This window comes from Triturus cristatus, chromosome 8 (assembly GCF_964204655.1).
Source record: "Triturus cristatus chromosome 8, aTriCri1.1, whole genome shotgun sequence".
Lineage (NCBI taxonomy): Eukaryota > Metazoa > Chordata > Amphibia > Caudata > Salamandridae > Triturus > Triturus cristatus.
The window spans coordinates 1,459,914,326-1,459,926,705 of NC_140591.1; the positions used below are offsets into that span (position 1 = coordinate 1,459,914,326).

At 37.5% G+C, this 12,380-nt stretch overlaps 1 protein-coding gene across 1 annotated transcript in view; it reads left to right on the forward strand.

Moving 5' to 3' along the window:
• The window catches only part of LOC146805930 (retinal guanylyl cyclase 2-like), a 468,140-nt gene that overhangs the window by 364,075 nt on the left and 91,685 nt on the right, over positions 1-12,380 (forward strand). Inside the window, exon 16 of the mRNA XM_085620568.1 lies at positions 7,209-7,307. Within this exon, the coding sequence (XP_085476694.1) occupies positions 7,209-7,307 (99 nt within the window). The remainder of the gene's footprint in view (positions 1-7,208; positions 7,308-12,380) is intronic.

The following is a 12,380-nucleotide window of genomic DNA, read 5'->3' on the forward strand; positions in this document are numbered from 1 at the left end:
TCATTCACCACCCCTACACACCACGATAATTCCTTCTTGAGAAAACATACAGAAATCTCTGCCATGGTGTAAAGCAAACAAGAACTCTCAAACACGAGGTACTTGAGTAACGTAGAAAAAACACTGTTGTGAAACTATAATCAGGTGAAAAAATCTGGCAATCCACTTAGGATGCATTGAATGTACTCCGCTGTACTCAATCAAAAGAACTCTTTCGACGTACTTTCAGGCCCTCATTACGAGTGGCCTAGAAAATAGGTGGGATGAACCTTTCCCCTGGAATTAACGATACCAGGGGAACAAGTAACTCCAGAGGTGGTGAAAATCTGGCCAATTAGGAGGTATCCATGAGGAGTTGATCCGGGAGGGTCCTTTAAGAATTATAAGCTGAATCAGTAATTCTGGGTAAGATTTCCCAGTAATTTCTCATTTTTTGGGGCACTTTCACGCATAGATTTCAGCAGCTTTCCGATGCCAAATTTCGCATGTGAAAGAAAAAAACATATAATTCCTATGAAGCTGAGATCTGCTGTTACCAGCCCCAATAAGGGAGACCTGGTAATGAGGACATCAATGCAGTGTTTTAAAGAGACTTACAGTACATTTAACTAATAAACCATTTGATACCCCATCTAAGGTATGCGAAATACTGTAATGATCAACAAGAAATGAAGCAGAAAAGACTTAACTTATGCTTGCACAGAGGAGGCTGGCTAACAATTGATTTCAGAATCAGCCACTTAGAGGAATGCAAGGTGTTGGTTTTCTAGCAGGAGGACAGGCTGCTCGCAGAGGAGTTGGTGTTTCACAGGGTAGAGATGGAGGTGTTCCGATTAATTTGAAATCTAGTATATACATTGGAACATTGGAGAAGTCTACTCCTTGTTATTTCTGTAATAAGATTGGGCATTGGAAGAGGGAGTGTAGGCAGAATCCGAATAGTATGACTGGTTATGGGCAAATGCAGGGAGTAAATCACAGCTATCTCAGGCAGAAGACATCTACTCTCACAAGATGACCTGACATCGGGAAACTCTATTAAAACGCCAGCTCAAAACCATATTACCTTCCCCAAAGAAGGGAAAACCAATCTTTTCTAAAATCACACAGGGATTGGAATTTGGGCATAATTATTAGAGTGTGTCTAAATTCCAATCCCTGCTCAGAACCCTGTTAGTGCAGGGTTTGGAATTATAATTTGCGCAGCAAACACTGCATCCCCTGCTATTTACGGGGGAAACATAACCTGTACATTCTGATATGTTCCATTTTATGTATGCACCATACAAATCATGCATGTAATTTCAAATGTTTCTTTTAATAGGAGGTACTTACTGCACCGTTAAATGTTTCACAATGGGATTATGGTATTTACTGGCTGCATTATATACCCAACCCCTGCCCCGGCCAACTTGTAATAGGGACCTTAGTTGTGTGTTATTTTAACCTTGAGGGTGTACAGTGCAATTACTCAGCTAAAGTGGTACTTAAACTGTTTTTACAAGAATTCAAATTATAAAATGATGCAGACGCTAACATATAGAGCAATTACGAGCATAATTTATCAAAACCTGAAATGTATTTTTTTATTTTAACAAAGGTATTTTTGGGCTTGAACCTAACCACTGTACACTTCACTTTCACCAAAACTTTGGGGAAGGACAGGAAGCTACACCTCACACTTCACACTTTTGCTCGTCCTCACTTTATAGTTTTGTAGAATGGAGAAATACACTTATATTTATATTTTCTAGAATACTGGATCCACTTTGATTATCCGTATCCTCATGAGAAGCTGATTATTTGTTATTGTTTCTCTTGTAGTCATTGTCTTGTCCAAACTTCTACTTGAGTTTGTGAAACAGTTAAGGCTCTTTATGTAAAATTAAATACAAGTAACAATTATACTTGTAAAAGGGCTTTAAAGGGGTAGTCTCTTAAACAGGGCCAACCTCATTCTGCGTTGAGTTGCAGCATTAAGCCTCTTGTAGGTGGTATAGACCCCTTCTGTATCATCCACAGTTTTTCTACTAAAACTATATTGTTTTTGTCAAGATTCTCAGTGAGGTGAATGCTGACTGCCAATACATCATGAGTTTGAGTACCAGTACTGGGAAGGCATATCTAGCATTGCTTTTACAATTGGTAAATTGATTGCCATTAAATTGTTTAATTGCAACACCACTTGAATACAACAGGCCTGATTCACAAAGGTAACTCTTGAGTAAGATTACGACTTTGTGATATTCATGTTTTCACAAATAAAAACAATAGTAGTAAGTCCAGTGCTACACATGGTCAGTCACATATACGGCAACTCCCTCCCATAAAAAATTATTGAGATGGGGGCCTAAAATAAAACCCTATAGGAAATAATGCTAAATTAAATTAAAATATTTAAACTAGTTAAAATAATAAATTGATGTAAATGAATGCTAAACAATATAGAAAAACAATACATATATATTGTATAATTACAAAATATTTTAATAACCTATTTTAAATTTAAGCAATAATGTAACAATAAACAGTATTAAAACAATATTTAAATATTTTGAATTGATTACATATTTTATTTTTTATAATCATGAATGCACATTAAAAAATTATTCTTTAGGGTGTATTTTTTTTAATGTAAACTTCATAATAAATAAGTATTCAATTTTTTATATTCTAAGCCTGGGCGGAGTTCGCAGAGTTTTACTCCGCAGAACTCAGCAAAGTGCCAGAAAAACTTTGCCGCACTCTGCGGAGTTCCGCCAGTGGCAGAGTCTGTTATGTCGCACTTCTTGCACTGATTTGTAGTGCCAGGACTTTAAAATCAGCGTGAACGGCACTACGCATCCGCCAGAGGATGCTGCTGCTCTCTGCCAGGTCGAGTAGACATTCTACTCGAGCTGCAGCTTCCTCAACGCGAATGGCAGATTACTCAACGTCAGTGGTCGCGACCTGCCGCGACCGCCTGCGATGAGAAATCACACAGGGAGGAGGTCAAGAGCGTTATTTTTTTCTAACGGGCGCTCACCAACTTACCGATGGCTAGCCGCTCGAGAGAAAAAACTCTGCTCCGCATCACTTCGCGGAGTTTATCGGAACTCTGCATTCCACGCGGAGTGGGCAAAAATCGTCGAACTCCGCCGGCGGAGTGGAATTCTTCACCCACCCCTAAATTATATTCCCATTAATTAACATTTACATTTAATGGTGCTCTAGCAATTTTTCATTTTTTTCTACATTTAAAGTAAAGTTAAATTTAACTAAAAAATAAATATTAAAAATATGTTTATTATAAATATTAAAGTAAATTATTTGTATTTATTTGATTAAAATGAAGAAAAACTTTAAAATACAAAATTACTTTAATGTGCATAAGAAAAGAAGTTGTGCACTCTTTATAAATATTCAGTGTTCTAAAACCTAAAAAATCAAGTCATCAACCACTAGGTATGAAACAAAACTGTCCAAAAAGTATGGCGCTTACATCTATGTTGCAGTTTTCCACTATTTGGCAACTTATTGCGTAAATCTCTTCCTTTATTTTTCTAATACCAGCCATACCAGAAAATGAAATAATAAGCCTTCATCTCATTGGGGTCAATAGTGGACTGTTACTAGGGGTGGGCGGAATTTGCGAAATCCACTTTCGCAAATTATCGCGAAAATGTTTAAAATTATCGCAAACAAGCAGAAATATCGCGAAGATGCGGAATTTTTTTTCCCGCATGTTCGCGAGATTTTCTGCATGGTTGCGGGTCGCCAACTTACCCATGTGGTTGCTCGCGGGCGCGGCCATCTTGTTTTGAGTTGTCTCGCGGTGCATGATCGCGAGAAGAAAGACTTGATTGCGGGACGTATGATGTCACTGCGGGCGCGAACTGTCGCGAGACAGCGCAAATGGCTAAAAACAATCCAACATCTCATGGAGAACGTGACCGGATCAAGAAAACTTGTCGGCGAACGCAGGGATTCAGGTAAGGCGATCGCGCGCGCGCGAGAATGTATTATTTTACAGCGTGAGCAAGAAACAAATTATCGCCAAGCTGCGGAAAGCGGAAATTTAGAAATTTTCGCGCTCTCCGCGGAACGCGAAAATGTCAAATTATCGCAATTTCCGCGAACGGAACGAAATTTTCGCCCAGGCCTAACTGTTACATGAAACATGGGCCACATCTTCATATGGCCTGCCACGTAACCAGCAACAAAACTGTTACAATTTGTTGCAGACATGTACATTCTAATTTCATTTAAGGGCAATAGCGTAAAACTGAATCCCAGAAATCCTAATCTTGGTACGGTTACAATGATATAGTGAGGTTCAATTGCAAGTTAAGTGACTCGAATTTGTGTTTTAAATATTGTGCTGCCAAATCTTTTTACCAGAATATCAGCTCCAAAGAATATATACAAGAGCGCCATCAACTACCCACTTTAGCAGCTAGAGCAGGGTGTGGGTGTCCCTGGGCAGTCCTGTATAACATGAAACATTTAAGATTTCATTTATGGCTACTTTGACTGGAGTCACTGGGCCTGATCTTCAGTTAGACAGACAGTATTCTATCCATTTGGGAGGAGAAGGACCTTTATGTCCTCCACCCTGTTGAAATACTGTCTGCCAAATTTAGAGAACATCAGCTGCCCAGCTGTGATCTCTGTACCTTGACAGGAACTGCCATCATTTATTTATTTATTTACTTTCTTAATACATTTAAATAGCACTCTTACCACCTGATAGGCAACAAGGAACTTTACAGAGAACAAAGAGAGATCCATATATAAACATAATAGTGCAACAGGTCATATGTAGCTTTACCTGGTGCTATGAAAAGACAAAAACACATAGGGCCATATGTAGATAAATTATATTTACCGATTCATAAATACCGAATTTTACCGATTCGGTATTTATGAATAGGTATTTACCGAATCGGTAATAATGCATCCCTTCCCATTCATTCCTATGGGCCGGGAGGCCCATAGGAATGAATGGGAAGCCATTTACTATTACCGATTCGGTAAATACCGAATCGGTAATAGGGGAAGCATATTCATGGGTGACAGGGTGTCACATTGACACCCTGTTGCACCACTGAATCGTGCATGTGTGCACATGTGGCGCACATACATGCCCTAAGGGCATGTATGTCTGCCACATGGCACTTTTAAAGCAGCAAAATATAGCTTTTTCAAAGGTATTCGTTATTTATCATCAACCTGTAGTTGGTGGTAAATACCAAATCCTTAATACTGAAATTCACTCACTTGAGTGCTCCCTACATATGATTTAAGGATTCGGTAATTTACCGAATCTGTATTTTACCGATTCGGTATTTTACCGATCCCTTACCGATTCGGTAAATTACCGAATCCTTAAATCCTGCCGCCTACATCTCAAATGCCTAAATACCGGTCGGTAACGGGATATTTACTGAATTTCGGCCGTTACCGACCGGTATTTAGCTACCTACATATGGCCCATAGTAGCATAATGATGTAGCTGGGGTATAGGGAGGAGAAAGGGAGGCAAGAGGAGAAATTGAGGTGGTTGAGGCATATATACATACATATATATATTGTTAACAACCGTGGAAAAATACTCATCTATGGTATAATTTCATACAAACCAGAGGAAAATATTTGTTTAGTGAATACACTAGCATAAGAAGCCTCCTCCTTTCCAGCCTCTCTGTGTGCTATATTTGTGCTTAAACAAGCCTATTCTTGATATCTGCTTAGGGATGAGATAGATGTGCAGCATTATCTTGGAAATGAATGCTTGGGTTCTCACACATTCTCCAATCAGCATTATTTCTTTCCAGCATAAAAAAGGAAGGCAAATCAGCTATTTTTTTCTATAGCTTGTGCACATTCAATATTATGGATTGATTCGGTTTTTGTTTCTTGAATTGCAGTTGAAATCATCCCTTAAAGTTTCAGCAGTTTTTGATCAATAATAGCAAATAACCCTACCAACTAAACCTACCAGAACTTGCAGTACCTTTCCTGAACTTCTAGATTAGTCATCTGACAATGAAGGGAATCTATGGTAGTATCCAATGTTTGACACATGGCACTCATCCTATCCAAAATAGACTGAGTCTGTGGCATTTCGGCTGAATCTCTATATAATTTCCCCATGTGAGTACACTACCCAAAATCTATATGCCCAGGCTTGAGCTAAATGCAATTTCACAATCAATCTATCTAAAATATGCTCTACTTGTATCGGCTTGTCATTCAAAATATCTCCAGCGTGCCCCATGATTCAGCAAAAGCAATTGGAACTACATGTCCAAAGTCATTAGCAATGGAGTTGCATGCAGAGAATTGATATTTCATTGAATACATTTATCAGCATTAGTTTGGGGGCTTGGGAGAGACAATCTATGAGATACTATGATTGTAGAGAGAGCAGCAATGCTTAAATAGCAGATTATAAATGGATAATAATCCCATCTAAGAGTTTAGTATTATTGTGTTTTTAAGACATCAATGAGTACAAAAGCTTTGTTGTTAAATATATTTGATGACCTTTGGAAGGATAACATCCTCAATCTCAAAACTGAAATCTGCTTGATACATCATTATATCACATTATGACATTTGCTGGACCTTTAGGTCTTCTAATAAATGTATATCCAAGTTGTAGCAGCAACTTTAATTTCAGACTACCTTCTTTTTTTACATTTTCAGTTTTTGGAGTATTACTGCCCTCTTCCGTACGAGTGTTACATGAAGTATTTATAATATGCACGTTACTTAACAATGTTACCTGCTAAAAATTGTATGTGTGGTACATGTGTTTTTCCACAAAAAAGCAAATAATCTTATAAATTATCACAGAATAGAAACCATGGCAAACTCAATGCAAATATATGTTAGAAATAACTAAAGTAAAGGGTAGAGATTTTTGGTATTTGCCTGCAACTTATTGGAAAGCAGGCAAAGATGATGGAACATATAATACAACTTTGATATACGTACATGTTGTTATGTAAGAATGTCTGAACATTTTTCATCCAAATATAGTCTGCCATATTTCTTCATTGAATCTGGATGTGAGGTGTCAAAAACGTGTTTGCTCCTTCAAAAAATGTGCAGTGTTATCTCACATTTTCAAAGTCTTACAAAGTGAAGTTCAAAATGTACCTTATCTACAAGGGGAGCCCTTGTACAATTTTGATCTCATGATGGCCATATTTAATTTTCAGGTCCATGTGTGGCAGGAGTGGTGGGACTGACCATGCCACGCTATTGTCTGTTTGGAGACACAGTGAACACTGCATCACGAATGGAATCCACCGGATTGCGTGAGTATTGATTTGGTTGATGAGAAGCAATTACTCAAAGTTTACATGATTGCAAGTGTTTTCAAATTTCTTACTATGCCTATACATGATCATTATGAGAAGAAGAGTCAATATTGGAGCATATAATGAGTGAAAATCATAATTAGCAGTAGAGATTTTACAAAAACCATCATCACTAGTTACAACCCATGTATCATTGGGCCTGAGGACTTGTCTATATATCCTACAAGCTGAACGTAACCAGTAGGATTATATATTGGCGACAGTCTTTTGTGCTATTTTAGATTTGGGTGCGTATCTAGTACGTTTCCAGGCACATTATTATTGTCTATTTATATGAAAAGGTAATAAAACTCAGCCATCTTCTCCAAGATTATTGGCTATGCTTTCTTCTCCTTTGAAAATATTTTCTGGAATATTACTCACAAGGCTGGAAAGATAGATGGAGGATCTGAGAATGCTGCCATTTTAAAAAGTGGGCTTTCCGATAGATATATCTATGGTCCACGATTGATGGCATTAATCATCATGACACGACAGAGAATCCTGAGAAATTGATGCCATCATATTGTGCATTTGTGGACAACAGTTCAATAGCATTTATAGGGCACCCTTAAGGGTATGCCATGTTCGCTTTTTCAGATAATCAATGAAGTCTATGGGCAGATCAGGTTTTCAGCTCAAAGATGCGGATCCATGGTGACTTTTGATCCAGTTGGATAAAGAGGTGTGTTTTTATTGCATCCCCATTGTTTAACCCCTACACCAGTGATTTGACTAGTGATTTGTTGAGTGTTTGACTTAGTCAAGCAATATGTAGGACTAACCCACTGGGTAGGTTAGGGTATGCAGATGATATTCTTCTGCTGGACAGGAACTTAATAGAGTTGCAAAAGGCATTGACTCTTGTATGTAAGCATGAGCAGCATAATCCTTTGTCTATATACCACACAAAAATACAGATGCTTTACTTTGGCAGAGCGGCTAAAAATAAACTGATATATAAGTCCTAAAAAGCTCCAAAAAGTAATCAGCTACAAATTCTTACATAAAATGCTAAGTAGTAAATTAAACTAGAATCATCACTATAGTGAGAAAAACAACTGTTTGTTATTCAAAAAGGTGCCCAATTGATTTAATTCCAATGTGAAAGTTACACTGTTGTTGCACGACTGAGAACTCATAACATCAAGCTGATTCCTATGCCAACTTATAGGGTTCTCATCTGGCTGCCATATGAGAACCCTACAGCACTACATGTAACTATGATGATGATGCTAAAATGTCTCTGTCCCTTGCCATACCTAACACAATTAAGGAATTTAGCTTTGAATTATGTCTAAGATCACCATGGTGCCAATACCTCATGTCAACACTAACATGACTTTTTAAAGAAACCTGCTATAAAAATGATACCTTTCTACATATAAAGTTTGTTGAGATGAATACACAAAATCAGTTGGCTTATTATTGCCATTATATTGCATCCTGTCATGACTCAGTGAAAGTTGTGAGTTTTGTAGAATTACATAAAAACAGACTGATTCATTGCACAACACTAAACACATTCCTATTGTTTTTATAGTAAACCAATATATACTAGGCATGTTCTAGCAAATTATGCCAGCATTTCACTTGACCCATGCCAATGACAACAAAGTACAAAAACTGCAGCAGTCTTAAAACAGTGTGAAATACTAGTGCATGGACGTTAGTCCCTATCATCCTACATTATGCAGATTTAAGAATTGTAAACTATTAGAAACATAAATGGATATTATGTTTTAAGGTATTTGTAAACTATTAGAAACATAAATGGATATTATGTTTTAAGGTATTTCAGGGAAAATCGTAATAGTGCTTTTGAATCTCATTTTCATAACTACACATTAGCAAAGGGCAATTTATCACCATTCGTGGACCATGGTAATAAATTGATTAAATTATATTAGCATGTATATTTTGGGAATATTTAGACCAACATGTTGTGATTAACAAATATTAGCATTGTATAGTTTAATAGACGATTTTATATGTATTGTTTCAATAACTCAGTTAGTTTAACATTATCATTGTGTATATGGTTTAATGTACCCACGTACAAACTAATAAATAAAGAAATATAACTAAAATATTGCACTTATCTATATGTGACAGGGAGCTCTGACAGGGGAAAGGGAGTAGGTGTTTTGTTTAACATTGTACAAAGTTCAGATAGGTCACATACCATCCTATAAATGTCATGTTAGCAGTGTGAGTGATTCAAATACAGTGTATCCATTGAATATGTCATATTACATACCACACTGTGAAAATGTAGTTTGAAGCGATTTCCTAACAACATTCAATAGAATAGGATTTAGGCAAAATTGTTGCACATTAAAATCCAGCCTGCTGAAGAAAGAAGGGTAGCTAAACCATGTTGTATCTTTAAATATCAAAGGGGAAACTGCTAATACTTGAAATTTGAACACAAAACACAAGTTGCCTCACATGTAGAGCTAACTTACAACATTTTTAATTTTAATATTTTTGTATCAAAGCAACTATCTTTTTCTTTTAAACACAGGTCCAAAGTCATTGCATTTACATGTGCTGTTTTTAAGCCACTGTTCCTCCAGATGACATGGGAAATTATTTCATACATATTTCCATATTAGATTTGACCTTTGTTCAACTTACATCACTTTTGTGCACATTGTAGCTGACAATTAGTAGACCATGCCAATATAAACGTAAGGTGACTTTGACAAACATGCAAAGGCAACAGAGTACCATGTCCACCATGCCGGCGGTCCACTTGCCCTTTAGGCTTTACGTTGGCAGAACTCATGTTGAATCTGTTGATGCAAAGCTTCCTCTCATAGTCCGACAGAGTAAAGGCCATGGTGTGAACGGCATTCCACTAGCCTCCCTAATGAGGGTGGGCGATGTGATGTCCTTTTGTTCTGTCCATGACTGTCAGTTAGAACCTGGCTGTAAATGACAGAAAGAAAGTAATAATGACCCCCACACTCAAAGAAAAAACTTCCTGGGTTGGGGGGGAGTCATTGTTTTTGTTCAGTAATTTTCTTTTATTTTCAAGTCCAAAACACACAATTATCTTTGCATAGGAGGATAGCAAAGTTATACACATTTTATATAATAGCATGTCAAGGCTAACTATATATTTACCAATGCGATGTACCAGAGATTTGGTAACAGCTGTCTGCTACTATAGGGACATCCCCATCAAAATCCATGAATTCAGACCAGTCTGATGCACTCCATATATTCAACACCCTCCACCTTCAGGTCGTACAACAAAAACTCTCTCTTGAGATGGCATCATTCTCCCAGAATCTCCAGAATTTGTGTGCTAGTGTCAGTGCAACAAGTCTCCGATTCTCAGTGAGTTGGGAAGTCAAATTATTGCCTCTATTATTTAATATCTTGTGAGCATTGACATTCCAAACAACAGATTAGCACAATATTTGGGGCAATGGTGCTACATTTACAGTGTACCCCCTCCTGGGAAAAGATGCTCCATTGCCATATAGTGCATAAGTCATGTTCATGTAAGTAGGTTTCAAGGAGTAAGAGTGCCAGTAATAAAGAGATAACTATGTTTAGTAAAAAGGGAATAGGCATGCACATATAAAAGTAGGACCCTTGATCACCTAGGGTCCATTACAATGCAGAGCCTTGCCATGTGTGGTGATCTCATTGTCATCAATCCTCTCCACTCTGGAAGTTTAAAAATAGATTAATGGCATAGAGACCTTTGTTAAGTTTGGTGGGCGGCGATCAAAACCAACAAAGGCTGCCCACCTATATTTTTGCACCTTGCCAGGAACACCTATGATGGTGGTTCCTATGAAAGTACATAGATCACTGCTGGGTTGGATATGACGTCTAACTTTGTCTATCAGGCGGTGTAAGTAATGGGCTCTGCCACACTGACGGATAGATTACTATCTATCAAACTCTAGTTCAGGCCCTAATCATTTTTCATTTTTTGGAAGTGTACATAAAGTTTTAATCAATTTAGTTGGTCTTGCATGCCTATAGATAAGAAAACACATGTTCACAGTCCCAGAAATTAAAAAAAAAATCAGGCAGTGCTTTGAGTAGAAGACTGAGCTTTAAATGAGCAGCCACCTGGCTGTAATTTGCAGAACTTAAATGCGACAAGTTTCAGCTAAGGGCTGTATGTCAGACAATAACTAGGATGCACGTAGCTTTCACTAATTTTCTCATCAAGTTCCCCAGCCTGATGAGATGCCTACAATTAGGAGACGTGATCATATGTATGCATACCAAGAAAGAGGTATTTATGTGGAGTGGAAAGCTCCATACGGTTCTCCATTTTTTAAAATGTTGAAATATAGTTACTTCTCTGATTTATTTTAGTGCTTGTTTTTATTCACTGTGGGTGAACACGAATGTGAGAGGCCGCAGGAGAAAGAAGCAGTGGCAGACACATACTCAATGTTCATCTCCTACCACATTGCTCAAATGGATCAGAAATATGAATTAAGAAAACTGATCATGCTTTTTGAATGATGCCTAAAATCAGGTTTTCCATAACAAGGAGTAAAACTCCAATGCCATGTGGTTCTGAAAAGAACAAACTATGAGCCTTCCAAAAACCTTTGTGACATATAACTCCTGTGCAATTTGAAATACCTTTTGATTTAAGACAACCAATTTTTATTCAAAGTTAAGGAAACGGCACATGGTATGCACTACTTCTAAAGAAAGAACATCAGCTTCAGTAATGTATTCCAAACCTGTAGCAATTCATACAGAAATATAAAAGGAAGAAAGATTGCATGAACATCCTTGACTTGAATGAATAATAAGGACTAAATCATGACAAACAAGTGATGGTCCACACCGAACAAAAACAAACTCCAAACTGAAACTGAGGTGTTGTCTAACTATGTTAATAGTCACCTGGACATGGCTACTTTAAAATTCCATCAACATGCGGGCGTTTTATTGTCCACATTTAAATCTTCCATCACCAAACCAATCACTCCAGCACTAGAGATATACAATATGAAAGTGCTGAGTGCCACCCTGTATGGG